The sequence below is a fragment of the Panicum virgatum genome, chromosome 8N, assembly GCF_016808335.1.
Source record: "Panicum virgatum strain AP13 chromosome 8N, P.virgatum_v5, whole genome shotgun sequence".
NCBI lineage: Eukaryota > Viridiplantae > Streptophyta > Magnoliopsida > Poales > Poaceae > Panicum > Panicum virgatum.
This window is the reverse complement of record NC_053152.1, coordinates 32163094-32183311: the sequence shown is the minus strand read 5'-3', so window position 1 is coordinate 32183311 and position 20218 is coordinate 32163094. Positions and strand designations below refer to the sequence as shown.

General features: G+C 48.1%; 1 protein-coding gene across 1 annotated transcript; it reads right to left on the bottom strand.

Annotated features, from left to right (window-relative positions):
- Nucleotides 1–17132: 17132 nt before the first annotated feature.
- Nucleotides 17133–18553, bottom strand: LOC120686806 (probable methyltransferase At1g27930). The gene has a single exon (XM_039969017.1). It carries the CDS (start codon nucleotides 18342–18344, stop codon nucleotides 17430–17432), a length of 915 nt encoding a protein of 304 aa, XP_039824951.1. The 5' UTR covers nucleotides 18345–18553; the 3' UTR covers nucleotides 17133–17429.
- Between the last annotated feature and the right edge of the window lie 1665 nt (nucleotides 18554–20218).

Sequence of the window (20218 nt, the reverse complement as noted above, 5' to 3'; positions counted from 1 at the left end):
ACTGGCTCTGAAGTTTGGATTAGAGGCGCCCCCTGAGTTTCTTGATAAGTACTAAAACCTGAGGAGCCCTGTTTTGGTGGGGATCTTCAGCGTGCAGTAAGTGTGGTGGTAGGACTAATCTCTAGGTTTTTTTGGTTGCCAGTTCTATAGGAGAAATGGACTTGTATGTTGCTGTTTACTAGGACCTTATTTGGTTCGCGCTAGGATTTTAGCGTGCTAATAAATAGTGATATTTTAACCACTAATTATGGTGTCAAACAAAGTCAGTTTACAAAACCAACTCCAGAACCCTCGCGCTAGTGGACCCTGAAGAATCTAATAAGGTTTTTGACGCGCGATTAGAGGATGGTACTGTAGCATCATTGTAGCCAATTATTGATTAATTACCGTCATTAGATTCGTCGCGAAAAGTTACACACATCTCTAAAAAGATTTTACAAATAGACTTCATTTAGTACTTCATGCATGCGAGAATTTTTTTTCGGGAAACGTGCGCGCTAGTTTTGAAGAATGCCAAACAACGCCTAAATCTTCGACCCAGTGCAGTTTTTCCCCCTTCTTTTTTTTTTTAGCGAACGTGACTAGGCACATATTTCATTAAGAGGAGAAGAGAGTACAAGTAGAAACTACGGGAACCGCAATTCCCGGAGATACAGTGAAAAGAAAAATTACACGATAAGACTTTCACGACCTATAGGGCGATGGAACGGTACCCCACAATTTAGTAGGAAAGACTCTAGAGTACAGTAGCCTGCCCGAACCCAAGCAGTGGCCTCATCGAAAACCAAACTAACAATGTCCTCAACTGTGCTGTTGACATGATCAAAACTTCGCCGATTACGTTCTTTCCAAATGATCCAGGATGTTAAGATCACCAGCGTATCGAAACAACGCCGGTCAGCCTTCTCAAAGGTTTTGCGACCGTCATTCCACCAGTCTACAAAATTGGAGTTCGGGCTTTGGGGAGAGACTGCATGCCACCGACCTCGCAGGAGAATGCGGTACCAAATTTGCCTGGAGAAGGAGCAGCCTACCAAAAGGTGCGAAATGGTTTCAGATTCCTGGTTACAGAGAGCGCATAGATCTTGTTGCTGAAGATTGTGGCGTTTCCTCCTCTCGGCAGTCCAGCAGCGATCATGAATAACCAGCCAACCAAAGAACTTGCACTTTCCCGGCGCTCTAGTTTTCCAAAGTATCTTGCCGCCCGCGACCGAGGACTGTCCCAGAAAGAATGCCCGGTATGCCGATGCAGTGCTGAAAGCGTGATCAGCAGTCCATTTCCAGAGGAGCTTATCTGGTGTGCTAGTGTGCAGTTGTGTTTGCTCCACCAAATCCCAAATCCTAAGATAGCCCAATAGGACCTGCACAGTCAGAGTGCCTGTAATGTCCTTGACCCATTTCCTTTGAGAACAACCATCCGCCACCAACCGAGACCGCCATATACGGGGACGAACCGCGCTGTATAGGCACGGTGCAAGCTCAGCAATGGAGTGGCCGTGCAGCCATCTGTCCTCCCAGAATAAGGTGGTAGAGCCATCACCTAGCTGTACAGAGATAGAGACATTGAACAATGCAACAACAATCGGTTCATGCTTTACAGAGAAGTGCGACCAAGGACGGGAGGCGTCCGTTTTTCTGCAGCCACATCCATTTCATGCGTAGTGCATAGCCAAATATTTGCAGGTCAATAATACCCAAGCCCCCAAGTTCAGGTGGTCGGCACACCCTTGGCCACGCAAGTGCACAACATCCCCCTTTAGCTTCGGCACTACCGGTCCACAAGAAGGAGCGACGGATTTTGTCGACACACTTGATAACCCAGGGGGAGATTTCAATTGCCAAAGCAGTGTGGATTGGTATGGCAGAGAGTTTAGCTCTGATCAGGACAGCTCTGCCAGCCTTGTTAATGAGTGAAGCCTTCCAGGTCGGGAGACAGTTAGCGGCCTTGTCCACTATTGGTTGCAGCTCAGACTTTTTCAGTTTAATCGGGGCCAATGGAATGCCTAGGTACTTGATGGGGAAGGGGGCAAGATTGCCAGGGAAGAAATTCAGCAGGGTCACCGTATCTTCAAGATCACAATGAATTGGGGTGATGAGACATTTGCAGCCATTAGTTCTTAACCCGGTGGCCTGACCAAATAATTCCAGGATTCTGCGAGCGATCACCAGATCTTGTTTCCGGGGTGAGAGGAAAATAACGACATCATCAGCATAAAGGAAAGCTCTTTCCTTTACTTTGTCATCAAAACCAAAGAGCAGACCCATATTATCAGCAACTCCGAACATGGCATTAAGAGCTTCCATCACGATGACGAATAAGAGCGGCGATAGTGGGTCGCCTTGGCGCAGTCCTCTAGCGTGGCAGATACGGTGACCAAGTGCGCCATTGAGTATGATTCTGGTGCTGGCTGACGAGAGCAACAAAGAGATCCAATTGATCCACCGACGAGAGAAACCCATGTGCTCCAAAAGTAAGAAGAGAAACGACCAATTAACAGTATCAAATGCTTTGGCAATGTCGATCTTGATGAGAGCAGAGGGCTTCTTTTTTCTTCTTAAATATTTTGCTGTCAGTTGCACTGCACGGAAGTTCTCATGAATCACACGACCTTTAATGAAAGCGCTTTGATTCGGCTTGACGAGCTGCTGCATCAGAGGGGCAAGCCTTGTAGCTAAGACTTTGGTAAATAGCTTAGCAAAGCTGTGGATTAAACTGATCGGCCGATAATCAGTGATCTCAGATGCGTTTCCTTTTTTCTTGAGAAGCACTACATAAGCCTGATTAATCAAGTAGATGCTTCGACCATCAAGAGCCCAAAGCGCATGGAATGCACGCATGATGTCAGGCTTAATGATGTTCCATGCGGTCCGGTAAAACAATCCAGTGAAACCATCCGGACCTGGTGCACGGTCGATTGGGATCTCCTGAATGATGCGCCAAACTTCTTCCTCCGAGAAACAAAAATCCAAAGTGCTAGTGTCCACCGTTGGTAGCTCCAGGAACTGGAAGTTCAAGTTAGCCTCACGGGCACAGTCGGCTCCCAGGATGCTGTCGAAATGTGTAAAAAAAGCATCAGCCTTATCCTCCTCACTCGTCAAACGTGCATCACCAACGCGGATGCTGTCAATGTGATTTTTCCGGCTGCAGTGACAAGCTTGCAGGTGAAAAAACTTGGTATTAGCATCCCCCTCGGCCAAATAAGTGATGCGCGACCGTTGTCGAATTATAGTCCTCTGGAGAGATGCCAGCCCCAAGCAGTGCAATTTAGGCTTGCGTCGCAACGCTAGCTCGTACGGAGCCAAGGTGCGAAGCTCTTGTGCACAGTCAAATCTGAAAACTAGTTCCTTGGCAATTGCAAGTTGCAGCTGTACACTTCCAACATGCTTTGCACTCCAGCTTTTGAGAGCTTTGGCTGTGGCTCGGAGTTTGATATCCAAGACTCTGAAAGCATCGAGATCAGTTCGCGGTAGTGGCGCATTCCAAGCTGCAGCGACCGTTTCCAAATAACCCTCAAATCTCGGCCAAATATTCTCAAACCTGAAGCGCTTGAAGTGTGGGATAGCACAGTCAGTGCGCAGCAACAAAGGTGCATGGTCCGAGCATTCTGTGGAGAGGGCCGAGAGGTTGTGATCTGGGAAGGAAGTGAGCCAATCGTCAGAAACAAGGACACGATCCAGTCGCTCAAGCGTAGGGGAGCCCCTCTCGTTTGACCAGGTGAAGCGGCGCCCATTGAGATACAACTCTTGAAGCTCAAGGTCATTGATTAGCCGGCGGAAACGGCCCATCATCCGGCGATGCAGGCGACCATTACTCTTATCCTCAGCTCTGTAGATAAGATTAAAATCCCCACACAACATCCAAGTTCCAGAACAGGAAAGTCGGATGCTTCTTAGCTCATCTAAGAACTGCAACTTGAGCTGATCACCCTGCGGCCCATAGACTGACGTCAGCCACCAAGATTCACCAGAGGCTTTGAGGGTTAGTTGCACAGTGAGGGAGAATTCACGGAACAAAGGACAGGCGGCGACCGTCCAGATGTCCCTGTTCCAAGCGAGTAAGATGCCACCACTTGTGTTCGTCGCCGGAAGAGAGAAGTAGTCAAAACTCAACCCCAGAAGATCACGAACGATAGCATCAGTACAAGTATCAAGCTTGGTCTCCTGAAAAGAGATGAGCGACGCACGATGTTCACCCACCAACTCCTTAACTACGTTGCGACGAGCCCTGGAATTAAGCCCGCGCACGTTCCAAATGAGAAAGTTTTCAGCATTCATGGTTACACAGATAAGCGACCAAATAGAGCGACAGAGCTCAAGCGAGCGACTCAGTGACCGACACGCCGACATGAGGAGCGCCGGCGGGCAACAGCTCACCTAACGCCTCACACTGTGAGGGTGTAAGCAGGGACGAGAAGGTAGCCACATATTCCTAAAAGGCGGAAGCATCCGGGGGGCGAGAAGCAGAGGTCACCCCAAGGCGTTGCATCATGACGTTCTGTGCTTGGACAGCAGGCTTGGTTGCACGGTGTCGAGATTTCTTGGCGAGGCGTTCGCTGCGACGTAGGGGCACCGGAACCTCGGGAGCTCTTGCCCTCGCCGGGGTGGCGTGGCGCAGAGCACAGCAGGTGGGTTTGCCCTGCAGCACGCAGATGCAAAATTGTTTGCGACCTCCTTCACAGGCGTGGCAACGCCGGAGAGGATCTCGAGCGGCAGAGGCTGGCGCGAGCCCCTCGTGACGGTGATGTTTCTCATGGATTCAGGATGACTAGAAAGCGAGCACAACGGCGACCCAGGAGCAAAACGTACCGACTCAAGCTCGACACCAATCAGCCGACGAGTCGGAGTAGCGCCTGACACCGGGGAGGCGGGAGTGACACCCGAGCACCTCGCATGGGCCGGCGACCTGTGAACAGTATCTGGGGAAAATTTCATTTTTATATTAAAAAAACAAAATTTCAAAAATATATGTCGAATAGAGAAATTTTCAAAAATGGGTGTCTATTGGGCGACAGGCCTGTCGCCCATCCAGTGGGCGACGGGACCTAAATATAAAAAAAATTACATTTAAGTCGCGCCCAGGGCGCATTAAACAGTGAACTTATAAAATTAATATAAAATTGTAGAAAAATCGGAAAAATATAAACTCAACTATTCTGGATTCTATGAAATAATATCTACAACTTTTGTCACATAAATTTTTTATTTAATCAATGTATCGGGTCTCCAAATGGCGGCGACCGAAGAAATGGCGGCCTCCAAAGACATCGGGTCAAGCCCAAAAGCCCAAAAGCCCAAGGCGGCCCAGGCGAGGTAGCCGATGGTCGCTGCACCACCGGAGGGGATCCTGGAGAAGCTGCAGCGCCAAATTGTCGTGTAGCTGTTGTCGACCGCAGCGTCTTAGAGAAGCTTCAAGACGCATAGGGTCAACAGCGGCCCCGCAGGCCGCAGGGCGTGGTGCGGCCAGAGCAGCGACCAGTGCAGAGTCGTCACGAGGGCCTGTCGCAGGAGGACACCACTACACCAGCAGCCCCGAGCCGGAAGGCGCCCGAATCGAAGCGGAAAGCGAAGCGACCATCCCAAGTTTGAAATGTGTGGGCCCTTCTCCAAACGCCCAACACCGGCGGTCACAGAATCCGCCGGAGCACCGGAACCACAGGCAACGCCGCCAATCGGCGGAGGACTATCACCATCGTCGAGCTTGCAGAATGCCATGCGCCGCGACCATAGCGACCGATGTGACCGATGCGCCGCGGGGGAGGAGCAGGACGGCCTTTCTTGCAGTGCTTGGCGGAGTGGCCTTGCCGCTCGCAGCGGAGACAGCGCGAAGGGAAGGAGCATCTTGCAGCGACATGGCTGAAGGCCAGGCAGTTGAAGCACCTGCCCACGAGGTCGGCAGGAACCGGGCGACGAGGTGGCGGCGGTGGGCGGGCATCACGGACATGGAATTCTGACCTCAGGCGGCGCTTGCTGACTACCAGCTGGAAGCCATCCTCATCGACCAGGGGAGCCGCACGCGTCCGCACGGGACGAGGGGGTGACGGCTCCCGGTGCGAGGGCTGACGACGGGCGTCCGCCATGAAACCGCCGGCGACGCGGCGTGTCGGAGGAGAACCACGACCCGGGTGGAGCGGCGCCTTGCCCTTCGCGGAGGGGGGAGGGGTTGGCCAGAGCAAATCGTCGGCATCGTCATCGGAATCCGAGGGTATGCTGAAGCAGATACCCTCTGGGGTGCCGCTGCGACGACTGCTAGGGCTAGCGCCGGGGGATGGGGAGAAGGGAGAGGCGTTGGGATTCAGGGATCAGGGGACTGGTGGGGGTGGCCGACGGCGCCGGAGTGGTCGCCGGCGGGCTGTGGTGGGGGCGAGCGGCGTGGGGAAGGGGGGTCGCTCTCCATGCTTGAGGGCTGTTCCTCACTCACCATCCAAGGCTCAGAGGCACACCCCTTCCCCTTTCTTTCTTTCGACTGGTTTCTGTGGATACTGGACACTGGATGTGCTTTCGCTAACGTGGACAGCCTGTAGCCCAAGATATACAAACTCCCGTATGTCAAGCGCAACCGTTTTGGTGTGAACGCTACCCGTTTGTGGTTGGTCGATTGAATTGGGCAGGCAGTTTGGTTGAAGCAGAGAGGCCCGATTGTGGCAGCCAGCCGTGCGTGTTCCGTTCTTTCCTTGGGAGCTAAGCATGTACGGTATGGTGCCACCGGCATTCGGCTTTTGTGCACGGCTGGCGGCTGTCGGATTCGCCGCCCACTTTTGTTGGTGTTTCTTTGACGCCACTCGTGTACCCAGATCCGGCGAGGTGTCTGCTTGCATCGTGGGCGGCAGCTGCAGGGGAAAATGTGGCCGGGGAAGAAGAAAGGCGACGTGCGGGCGGTACACGGTCGGTGCTTTCCGTTGGGTTTATACGTCAGCGTCTCGTACGGTAGATGGTGGCTGTTTGGATGCAGAAAGGAATCTGCGCCCTCGTGCGTCCACCTTTTTTTTTTCTTCTCTCCTGCCGTGGCATGGCGTCATTTGTGAATGTGCGACGCGAAATTCCATTTGCCGGCCGCGGGGAAGCGTTGGTTCCTCGGTTCGTTCAAAAATAAAGGAACTGATCGGTTCTTTTTAGATGCTGGAACCCATGAATTTCATTTTCTGTTCGAGACGAATAAGGGGAGAAGGCGAAGTGGCCGTAGGTGCCTGTGTCGTGCGGGCTGACGGCGAGCAGTTAGAATCACTAGGGCACACCATGGCGGGCGAGGGACCCTATTGCGGGGGTTACAACAACACCCTCACCTTCTGCCGTCCGCTGCCACTGCCGTCCAAGGAGACCTGCTACCCGATCTTCACCGCCACCTCCTTTGCCTCCTCGTACGACTGCCCCGGCAGCATGGTAGCCGCGGGCCTAGGCCGAGGCGAGGGTGGACGGCTGGGTGGCCGAGGTGGCGGGGTCGGCGAGCGACGAGCGCTAGGCCTTGGGTTGGGGGGTGGGTGGTGGCCGACGTTGTCACGCTGGGCAGCGGCAAGGGCCTAGGGTAGTGGCGGGAGCAGACGGTGGGGTGATGGCACTGGCGGAATGGAGGGATGGCGGGGGCGGAGATGCTGAATGTGATGGCGGTCGGCGGGAGTGTGAAACTGGTGGGAGCTTGGGACTGGGAGAGTGGGAGGTGCGGTGCGGGGTTGTGGTTCGGGTTTCACCCCTAGGTTTGCTATTGGGATGATGTGCTTATTGAGTTATTGGGCTGAATGTCATAAGTCTTAGCTTCCTCTGTTAAACGAGAATCGAGCCAAATTAACTGAGTAAATTTGGTTTTTGAGAAAGAGGTACCGAACAGAACCGAATTTCTCAGTTCTGGTTCTTTCTGTTTTAATTCTCGGATCTTTGGTTCGATTCTTGATTCTCAGTTAAATTTGTCCTACTCGAATTGAGACGACAAGAAAGCAAGTAGAGGTCGGCGGCAGGCGATATGCCTTTGTTCCCCGTTCCCGGCTAGTAGAGGCAGAGCCAAGCATGAGCTTTCCCCGTGGTCAACGGCAAAAAATCCTGATCGTGTAAATGCGTGGGACACGGGTGTTTTTTTTACTTTTATTTAGTAATACTATATTTGATCACATGAAACTATATTTGTTATAATCTCGAGTGGAACACGGGCGAGATCGCTGCCACTGCAGTGGTCAATCCGTCTATTTGTTATTGCATTTTAGTCTTTTGTTTCTTTAAGTTTTTTCTTTTTTTTGTATTTGGATCCAGATGTGGCGACGATGTGCGGGCGGTCCACGGCCGGTGTGGTGCTTTCCGTCCGCTCTTTTTCTTTTCTTCTCTCTCGCTGACCTGCCCTGCCCCGCCGGAATGGCATCATCTGTGAATGTGCGATGCGAAATTCCATTTGCCAGCCGTGGGAGGCGGGGACGAGAAGAGAAGGAACGAAGCAGAGGTACAGCGGCGGGCGATACGCCCTGGTATCCCGGACGGCAGAGGCAGAGCCAAGCACGGGTTTTCTTCTTCCTGTTCAAGCACGGCCCGTTTGGTTGCGCGGTGTAAAATTTTTGAAAAGACATCTTTCTATATTTGAAGTACTAAACATAGACTAATCACAAAAATAATTACAGAATTCGTCTGTAAATCGCGAGACGAATCTAACGAGCATAATTAATCCGTCATTAGAGGTTGTTTACTGTAGCATCACTGTAGCAATTTAGCGTCTGATTACAGTCTCGTTAGGTTCATTAGATTCGTCTCGTCATTTACAGACAGCAGTCGCAATGCGTTTTTTATTTCGTCTAGATTTAAGTCTCCATGCGGGTGCCGGAATTTTTTTTTGGAATTTTGGTTTTTGGAACTGAACACGGGCGAGATGCTAGATCAGCAACAACGGGCTTCCCTGCCCAGGCTGGTCAGATGGTCTGACGTGACCAGTCAGACCGCCTGACGTGACCGGTCAGATTGGTTTTCTAAAGAAAATCGCGAAGATCTAAAATCTCATAACTTAAAAGAAATTCCATCGGAGCTTGGAGATTTAGAGTTGTTCTGGACTTGACAGGCCACCTAGAATACTATTGAACACTATAGAGACGAGCAAAGAATAACAGAAAGGTTTTAAAAAGCTAGGGTTTAAGTAAATAGTAGATTGATGAGTCAATTATGGTTAGAAACTCCAGTCGGCCGTGGTCTTTATATTTATAGGCCAGGGAGGTCGGATCCCTTCCAAATCGGATTACAATAGGACTTCTAATTACAAAATCAACCTCGACTCGAATTTTGTAGTCATGACCGGTCCGACCGATCAAGCCCACCGGTCAGATCGGTTGGCCTTTTGCGGACGGTCTGCCTGCAGTATACGGACAGTTCGCACCTTCGGATGTCGAACGTCGTATCCCACTGTGGCTAGACCATAAGAGTTCGGAAGTCCGAACCCCTGTACGGTGGATTGTCCGCCGATGGAAAATAGACGGTCTGCATGTTTGGATGTCAGATCCTGCTACCCCTCAGACCCAAATGGATCCCTCCTTCGTTCGGATGCCCGATCCTTGAGTATTAGGGCCTTGTTCGGCTGGCTGGCTGGCTGGATGGCTGGCTGATTTTGTGTGAGAGGAAAATACTGTTGGCTGGCTGGTTGGTTGGTGGCTGGACTGATTTTGCGTGAGAGAAAAATACTGTTGTGGCTGGCTGAATCCGGCTGAATCCGCCAGCCGAACAAGGCGTAGATTAGCGGACGGTCTTCCCAAGGTACTCGATGGTCCGCTCTATTGTGTTCTGTTGACATTTTAAGCTAAAAGGTCTGGAGCTCTGAACATCTAAATGGCAGACGGTCTGCCCAGGATACTGAACGGTGTGCTCCATAACCGGTCAGACCGCCTCATAGTATCAGTAAGACTGGCTTGTTCGATCTGATCAGCTTAGTACTAATTTTGGTCGTCAATACTTATAGTCACCGGCGAAGAATTGTGACTATTTCTCACCGCGAGATCGCTGCTGCCACTGCAGTGGTCAATCCGTCGGCCCGGCCCATAACCCCGGGCACGCACGCGTCGGCGGCGAGAGCCGCATGCCGCCGCCCCGCATTGCGAGGAATTTCGAACCGGCTCTAGTCATGATTCCTCTCTCCTATAGTACGATGAACTGATGAAGACGAACGCTCTGCCTCTGCTTCTACTCGATCATGCTTGTGCCTCTCCGAAATTTCGAACCCGCGGTTTCTTTGTTCAAAAGGAAACTGGCGAAAAACTTTTAAGGATTAGCTAGCAGTGGATAGACAAACACACCAAGCAGAAATGGCACACACACTCGTGTAACAGATCCATCACGCAGCTACAGGGGAAATGTAGCCAGGAAAAGGGCAGAAATGGACTCAGCTCGATCTGTGTGGCCTGCTAGCTGCACGTCTTTTTTATTTTTGTATTTTTCAAAAAAAAATTACAGAAATATGTTTTTGGTTTTAGGTTTTACAGTTCTATACCCCTGCCGCCCGGCAGGGAGCCTACCGTCCGGTAGGTGGGCGGTAGGGACCTATATGTAAATAAAAAAAATTTGCGCAGTGGTCCTTGGAGGGAGCCTGCCGCCCCGCTGCCGGGCGGCAGGCCCCCTGCCGCCCGGTAGGGGGGCGGCAGGCTCCCACCACTAATATAAAACTCCGCCCCTTCCCCCTGCGCCCTCATTTTCTGCCCACGAGATCCAGAGAGGGGAGAGGGAGGGTGAGTGAGGTAATTCCACCGGCGAAGCCCTGCCGGATTTTGGATCCGATCCACAGGTAACCAATATTTCTCAACTTTGTCATTCCATATTTTTTGTATGTTTAATTTTATGATTAGTATTTTTTATTATTGTAAACACTTAGGGTTCGGATTAGTGGTTATAATTGAAGCCATATTATATTTGTAGATATTAGATTAATTAAAATGAAGTCTTTGCATGGCCAGATATGTCGAGCAAAGTGGCATTTCAAGTTCATTACGGTGACTTCTATAGAATTACTCATGATTCCTATGGAGTAAATCTATCAGCATTAGAAAGAAGACAGTGCAGTCAAGATAAACCCCTAGAGATGAGTTTTGAGTCCATACGGAAATGTCTTTACAGGATGTTCAATATGAATCCAAAGACCCATTTGCTTACGGTTCATACCTTGACTTCCTGGGAAACTAATGGAGATTTTTGGGAGTTGACGCATATAAGTAGTACAGAAGAATGGCAACATTACATGCACGCAGCTCTTGAAAGTGGGTGGCCTCTCGCAATGGTAATTCAAATTCACCAGAAGACCGGTTATTTAGGTGAAGGGTCAACACACACAACATCTGACTGCAATGAACAGATGGAAGAGGATAAAGAAGAAGATAACGTGCAAGCTCCAGAACCAGAACCAGAACCAGAACCACAAGGTTTAGCAGATGAAGGCGAGCGGATACCTGGAATTATGGAGGACATGGAGAAAGAAGACCAGGATGCACAAATAATAGAGCAATGTGGGGACTCATCGGACGATGATGACGATGAGCGCTTCCCAGTGCTAGGTGAATGGCGTAAATAGGGTTTTGGTAATCCAGTGGTACAAGATATTAGATGTCCGGAGTTTGAATACAGACTGAATGAGGTCATACAAGGGGCAAAGTATCGTACCATTGAGGATGTAAAGGATGCTGTGAAGCTCTGGGCTGTATCTCTGAGGAAGGAATTCAGAGTACTGAAATCTAGCAGCAAAGAATACGAGGTGATGTGTGCAGATAGAGACTGTACATGGCGAGTGCATGCATACAAGGGAAAGTTCAAGACACACTGGGAATGTTCAATTGTTACACCACATACTTGTAGATTGACAGGTGTTGTGGGACATCATCGTAATATCACATCAACTTTCATGGCTAAGAAGATGTATGGGGTGATTCTTGACAAAATGGATTATGAGCCTGCATTGATAATTAGGGACATTGAACAGAATTTCCAGTATGTGATCAGCTATGCAAAGGCTTGGCGGGCTAAACAAAAAGTATTTGAGATGAGGTTTGGCACTTATGAAGCATCATATGACAACCTACCTCGTTTGCTTGAAGCAATTGTGTAAAGAAATCCTGGAAGTGCTTTTGATACATACAGTGTACCGAGCTTGTCAGGGGGGCCAAGCATTCTACTGCGAGCTTTCTTCTGCATTGGAGCATGTGTGAGGGTATTCATTTACTGCCTTCCTGTTCTGTGTATTGACGGCACTTTCCTAACAGGAAAATATAAGGGAACAATATTGACGGCAATCAGAATTGATTGCAACAAGCCGATAGTTCCCATCGCCTTTGTCTTTATTGAGAATGAGAACACAGAAAGCTGGTACTGGTTTCTTGAACGTCTTAAGATTCACGTTGTTGCTGGAAGGCCTAATGTTTGCCTTATCAGTGATAGGCATGCAGGTCTACTTGCAGCTATAAGGCAGCTCCAAGAAGGTAGTCAATTTTCACTTCTTATATGGCCAGATGTTGTCAATAGGTGGTGTGTGAGGCATATGGCTGCTAACTTTTATGAGTGGTTCAAGAATAAGGATATGATGAATTTGTTCAAGCGATTGTGCACTCAGAATCAGCAGAGGAAGTTTGATGCTTTGTGGGGTATAATTGATGACATGAGTGCTGAATTGCTTAAGAGCCGGGCCTCATCATCCAGCAGGAGACGTTCTACAGATTCATTAGTTGGACATGCTAAGCCATTTTCACAGTGGATTGATGGTGCGCCTAAAGAGAAGTGGTCACTTCTGTATGACACAGATGGGAGACATTATGGGATCGAGATGACCAACCATGCTGAATGTTACAATATGATAATGCGTCGTGTTCGTGGATTTCCTCTTGTTGGCATTGTTGAGTTCATCATGTATGGATGTATAAGGTATTTTCGGGAGCGATACGCATCAGCCGCTCCCTTACTTAATGATCCAGGAGTGCATTTTTGCAGAAGAGTCAATGAGTACATGGAGAAACAAATTGAAAAGGCTCGATTTCACTCAGTCATATCGATGGGCACAAAGGAGCAAAGATTTGAGGTATCATGCAGTGACAGGACCGGACAGGGTGTCCGCAGACAAAGGGTAATTCAAGAAGTTTTGATAACCATTGACGGGAGGGTGTTCTGCCGATGTCAGAAGCCAAAGGTGCATCACTTACCATGCTCCCATGTCATCGCGGCTTGTTCTGTATCTGGGTTAGATGCTGCGTCATATGTTTGTCAATATTTCACAAAAGAAGCCGCAGCACAGACTTGGTGTCATAAGATATACGGCATTGGTATTCTATGCCCATTCACTCAAAAAAATCCCCATCCAATTCTCATCCCTGATGCAGCTACGAAGCGGGGCATAGGCCGACGGCAGACACGTCGTATCCGGAACGGAATGGACGAGTCCGAGGCTGGAAAGAAGAAAAAACGTTGCAACTTGTGTGGAGCGAACGGTCACACTTACATGAAGTGCCCACAGCTTTCAGTACCCAATGCTGCTGCCGAGGCTGGACCTTCCGGGAATCCGACGGATGGATCGGCTCCACCTACAAGAATTCGCCGCATCTAGTTGTGCATTTATTTGTGTGTACGAAATTAAGTATATTGTGTATGTACTATGCCTAAATGTCTTGTTTAACTAGTTGGAAGTGTGTATTTCTATAGAATTTGGTTATAATGAACGTAACCTTCAATGTAATATCTTATGTGGTATCTTGTTTAACGTTCTATTTATATTTCGTTCATTGTATCAAATTGGTTAGCCCCAAATGCTTGGACACATGGTTTGTCGCCACCTATAGCACAAGCCACCACATAATGTGACACATAGAAGAAAGCTAAATGAGTACACATCCGTGATACTGAAGAATCCAAATTATTTCAGTACAATTTACTTCACAATCTAGACCGATGAACACTATATGTTACACATTATTTCATGAAATCATCTAGGTAGTCACGCACAGGGGGAGGAACATCATCTCTTGGAGGCCATGGTTTGGGGGGCATGAAGTCATCTAAGTCGTCATCCCAGTTAACAGAACTTGGTGCTAGAGGTGGTGCAGTTTGACTTGACGAACCTCTTGACTTTCCCTTTCTCTCTTTTATGGTTCTACTTTCATGTACAGGGGGAGGAACATCAGGTGTTCGAGGCCATGATTTGGGGGGCATGAAGTCATCCATATCGTCATCCCAGTTAACACAACTAGGTGCTCGAGGTGGTGCAACACGACTTGACGAACCTCCGGTCATCTGTTCTTGCGGAGGCCGAGAACTATTACCCGAAGATCTTTTCCACCTCATTCGTCTAGTTTGCGGCATAACTCCACCGAAGATACATACCAATTTTTTGAAATTTGGTATCGATTTGTTAATCAACTCCGTGTCCTCGGGGTAATCCTAACATATAATTACACAATAATTTTACTATTTCGTAAATATGGATTACAAATAACGGACGTGATTAGAACTGAATAAGAATTACCTTAATGTGCATCTCATACACCTCTGGCCGCATCCATATCTTATAAGTAGTTTGTAAGAATCCAATAACATGTTGATGATTCGCTAGTTCACATACCCTCATGTATATCTTCCTACGTTCTAGCAGGTGTTCCTTTAAATCTTGCATTGTAATACCTCGAAACAATGTCAAATCTTTAAACTCAACTAATTTGGACAACACCATCTCTATCGTACCATCCGCTAATGGATCCAACTTCTTACTGATTACAAGACGTGTCATGATCTCAAGAAATATACTGGATTTTTTTTCGGTCCATGAAAATCCAACAGAATTGGAGGCAGCCATTGCCTTATGCTGCAATAACAGTAAGGTACTGTCATTCTAAGTTTAGAATTCTATATTTCACTATCCAAAAACTAAATCTATTCTAATTCATAATTATTTTAGAAACAAGTCTATAATAGTTGACAAATATTGGTTACCTGCGGTTCGGATCCAAAATCCGGCAGGGCTTCGCCGGTGGAATTACCTCACTCACCCTCCCTCTCCCCTCTCTGGATCTCGTGGGCAGAAAATAATGGCGCAAAGGGGAAGGGGCGGAGTTTTATATTAGTGGTGGGAGCCTGCCGCCCAGCAGGGGGGCGGCAAGCTCCCTCCAAGGACCACTGCGTAATTTTTTTAATTTACATATAGGTCCCTACCGCCCACCTGCCGGGCGGTAGGCACCCTGCCGCCCCCTGTCGGGCGGCAGGGGTATAGAACTGTAAAACCTAAAACCAAAAATATATTTTTGTAATTTTTATTTGAAAAATACAAAAATAAAAAAGACGCTGCTAGCTGCTCAGTAGGGCGTCTCCGGTCCGGCCCACTGGTGCCGGTCGGTGCCGGCCCATGTGTCCGTACGTGCCACGACAAGGTCATGTGCGAGGAGCGGTCCCAGCAGATGGTACTTCATATGGGCATTGTTTACGGTGTAGATGCATTGTTTCGACAAGCAAAATTATTTATATGGGCATAACTAATTTGTTTGTGGTGCCAAATTGTTTGTTCGTTTTGTAGAGTAAGTTGTTAGGTGATGTTGACTCCTTCATTTGTGATATTTATTTTTAATTATTTTATATACCAAATCAAATATTTGCAATGTTTAATCTTTTGTTATTGGTATTCGAGAGAAAATTGGGTCCATAGCATCGAAAGATCATCATTTTCTTACAATGGCACCGAAGTATCGCCTTTACGTAAAATAGCACAGACCAAAATTTTCGGTTCTGAGAAATACTATTCTGTTAATTGCCACAATGAACAGTTATTTTTCTTTCTACTGGGCAAGTGAAGTGTCTCTTTTACCCTCATCTTCTTTCTTGCCCGGAAGAAGATAAGGTTAAAAGGGACCCCATTTTTTTCATTTGTCCAATAGAGAATAAAATACATGGTTCAGTACAAAAGTTAACTGAATGGTATTTTTTTTTGGGATAGAACAATTCCTCTAGTGCTATTTTATGTAGCAGCAATCCTTCAGTGGTATTTTATCATTCTATACCTACCTCTACATACTCTTTCTTTGGATTGTAATCCATATATTTTATAAATTATGTCATCCATATTTTTACTTAAATTTTTCTATAGTATATTTGTTTACATTTAAGAGTGAATCATGCTTAATGTATACTAATTTATTTGCATTATAAAATTATTATTTGGTATATGAAAGAATTTATTTTCTTTGTATACTAACATTTTTAGCACATGCATATATGTATATAAGAATAATTTTCACGTAGTAGATGTGTTTATTCTACAAGCAAAATTATTTATTTGTGCATCACTAATTTGTTCGTAGTGCTAAATAATTTGTTCGTTTTGTAGACTAAGTTGTTCGGTGATGTTAACTCTTTTATTCGTGATATTCATTATAAATTATTTTATCTACCCAAACAAATGTTTGCAATGTTTAATATTTTGTTCATGGTATTTTGGGAAAAATGGTTCCATAGCATCAAAATATCATCATTTTTGGAAAATACCACTGAAATATCACATTTACAGAAAATACAACAGAAAGCATTGTTCCGTTCCAAGAAATGCTATTCTGTTTACTTCCATAGTGAACCAATCATTTTTCTTTGTATTGGGCAAGTGAAGTGTCTCTTTTACCCTCATCTTCTTCCTTGCCCGCACGAACAATATAGGGTTGAAAAGGTTTTTCATTTGTCCAATAGAGGAAAAAAACCTGGTTCCCTGCAAAAGTTAACTGAATAGTATGTATTTTTTTTGGATCAGAACAATTCTTTTAGTGGTATTTTACGTAACGACGATCCGTGAGTGGTATTTTCTTGAAATGATGATCTTTTTATGCTACAAAACTAATTTTAACCTAACAATATTTTTTACTTTCAAAGGTGAAAAGTCCTACCTTTTCCTCTTCATCCAAGAAATGGCTGCGCGAGGAAGTAGACGTTTACCGGACACTTACGATGGTGAAAATCAACAGTTATTGTCAGTTCTTATTATCCTGAAAACTTCATGAGATCAGAACTTCCTGTTCATTTGTACAGAAAAAATTCATGTGCACCCAAAACTGAACACTGCTAGCTTAGAATTGTAACTATGAAAGCATGCCTACATGTATCATATAAGTGTGCATGCATTCTGTGTGAGACAAAAAAAAAAATACTGCATATTTGAAGAGTGTTTCCGACATAATACATGAACTCGTTAGAGCTGATGTGTATTCATCCATTCCATAAAAAGTGTACTAATCAACATTGAAAATGTGATATCACTTATGAGTAGTACATTACAAAAAAGAGATGCTCCATGTCAATAATGTCATGACTGCTAATTCTCGGGATTCCGATCCCCCGCTCTTGATCGAAACATCCATTTGAACACTGCCAATTTGAACTGCAGGGCAGAGTACCGGGTATACCCATCCGGTTTTCCTATTTTACCCCCATCCAAACAGGGGCCATTTTTGCAGAAACACCACATCAGAACGTACCAGTTAACAGAACGGTCTCGGGCCACCGGCGGCCGCCGTCGCATCCCCGCGCCGTGAAACCGGCGGGATCCTGAAGTGCCACAGCCGGCCGGTCCCACCCACCCGGTACTTGTCGCAGAGGAACTCCTCCGCGAACGTCTTCTCCACCCTCCGGTCCACGTCGTGCAGGAACACGTCGGTGTCCCCCTCGCCGCGGCGCGCGCGCGCCAGGGCCGCCGCGGTCCATATCGCCGCCATCCTCCCCGGCGCCGCCGCGAAGTACCCCTTGGGCGCGTCGATCATGAACATGTCCCACTCGGTCTCGTACACCTCGGGTGGCAGGTTGTGCAGCGCCAGCGGGCACGCCCAGTTGCCGCGCACGCGCAGGGTGCCGTTGCCGCCGCCGCCGCCGCCGGAGCCGGGGAGGCAGGCCGGGTAGTCCTTGTAGGTGGCAAGGAGGCGGTCGGCTTGGTCGAGGCGCGTGCGGTAGGCGACGAGGTGCGCGCGGAGGAACGGCGACTGCGCGCGCACGACGCGGTACCACGCGGGGTCCTCCTCGAGGAAGACGGTGGCGCCGCCGGGGTTGAGCGCGTGCCAGAGCGTGGAGTCGCGGCCCAGGCCGAACACCAGCAGCCGCAGCGGCGCGCGGCGGCGGAGCACGGCGAGCGACAGCGAGATCTCGTCCCGCGACTGCTGCGGCACGGTCTCCATGGTGGCGTACGCCACGGCGGCGTCCGCCAGCGCGGCCACGCCAGGCGCGCCGTACCCGGACCCGGAGGGCGCCGCGACCGCCGGCAGGCACGGCAGCGACAGGGCCAGCGGCGGGAGCAGGTACGGCGCCAGCGGCGTCATCACGAGCGCGGCCACCAGGTAGAACGCCGCGAGCAGCAGCGCGCACGCGCCGGCGAAGAGGAGGCCGCGGCGGCCGGGGGGCTTCATCGCCGGCGAGGTGTTCGACGCGACGCGACGCCCGCGTGGAGTGTCCGTCCGTCCGTACGCGCGTCGGAAAGCGAGAGCACGCGCTGGGCGGTGGGGATTGGCTGCTTTTTTTAGGGTCGTTGGGGAGACGGAGACGGTGTGTGTATGTGTAATGATGTGTGGGTTGCTCCAATGCTCCTTGGTTTGGCCTTTTGTAGTGCACGCGGCCATTCACTTTATCCTTTTTTTGGGCAGTGTAATCTAATTTGCCCTGCTTTTGTTTCTGGGTTAGGTGGTGTTGGTCCTCTTGTGACAAGTGTAAGAGGTGGGTGTTGACAATTTGTTTGAATGTGCAAATCATTAGTTGACAGGTGGAGGCTTTACAAAACATGCGTGAACTAATCACAATTAGGTTTTTAAGAATTTTTTTAATTTGCCGGGGTTCATATCTATCGTCTTGGTAATTTTTCATCGGTCAGGCCAAGGATTTTATATAGTCTAACTAGGAAAAGATTATGAGGTAAAAACAGATTAGAAACTAGCAAGAATACCTACATAGTATTTCCGAATAAAAGATGGCAGAACCACCTGAATTATCCCAACTCAAATGCGCAAGGCATCACCATAAAGACAACACTAGCTCAAACGCACTTCAAACGGAACAATTCTTAGTCTGTCGGGTAACGTCCCGATACAACCACCGGTTCTCGGATCGAACAAGCATACCCCGCACGAAGGCGAGTCCAGAGATATTACAACCACAAATTTTACAACACAGGCAAGTTCAGTAGTGATTACAACCAGTTCAAAACATTATTACAAAACCAACTTAGTACCTCAGTTATACAAAACATAAGGGTAAAACTTCAGAGTTTAACAGCGGAAGATAAAACACGATGGCTACAACACGTCGCCAAAGTATACCAAGCTAGCCCAAACAAGGTATCACTCGTCAGGGTCATTGCCGGTCGAAGACGTATCCCACTCTACGGACCAGCCAGGAGGCAAAGAGCAGGGATAGGTCAAGCTAGCGATTTGCTCCTCAAAACTCAAACCTGAAAATATTTCCAACAGCAAGGCTGAGTATTCTAATACTCAGCAAGACTTAACCGACAACGGGTATACTAAACCCACTTTAGCTAGACTATGCAGGGTTTGTGAGGCTCTGGTTTCCTTTTGCTGAAAAGCAATAAAGAGTAGGTCCTTATTTCACATTTTAGCTTTCCATATTCTAGTTGATTAACCATTCTATGTAAGCAACTACTATACAACCATGGTAGATCTTTAAGCAAACATCAAAATTAATCATAATAATGTTGCTCTTGTTACTCTGTGTGGCAAAGAGATCAAGCAGTCCCAAACTGTGAGAAGCAAACGATTCGAATCGAATTTCTTAACCTGGCCAGGCAAACCTAACACACACGTCTGGAACACCGTCGGGTCATTTCCAAACAACCGTTTGACTTTCTTTCCGCCTTGTGGATAAGGTCACTCTCCCCGACTATAGGGCACCAACTCGTCCCACAGGGCACTTTCTCTCGTCCCATAGTCGTAGTGTTGCGCAACATAAAATAAAACCTATCCCTAAGAGAGAGTGAAAGGTATATCCACTCCCCGGTCCAATCGGTGACTAGGCTTACCGCGTACCATATTTACGGCATGTGGCTAGTACATTCAAAAACTTAACCAGCACTACCACACACCGCGACCTTAGCAAGTTCATCAACACAGACGGGGTCTCACCAAAGGTCATGATATCGAACACGACCTCATCCGTCGTCCTTATATTGATAACAGAAAGTAAACAAACAACTCCTATAAAGCTCGCGAGTGACAGACAATCACTCGACTTTTACCGGTCCTATAAGCTTAGCAAGTAGTCGAACTCAGGTCTA

What these genes read in the sequence shown, in the direction of transcription:
- LOC120686806 (XM_039969017.1), bottom strand. Translation starts at nt 18,344, where the DNA reads ATGAAGCCCCCCGGCCGCCGCGGCCTCCTCTTCGCCGGCGCGTGCGCG.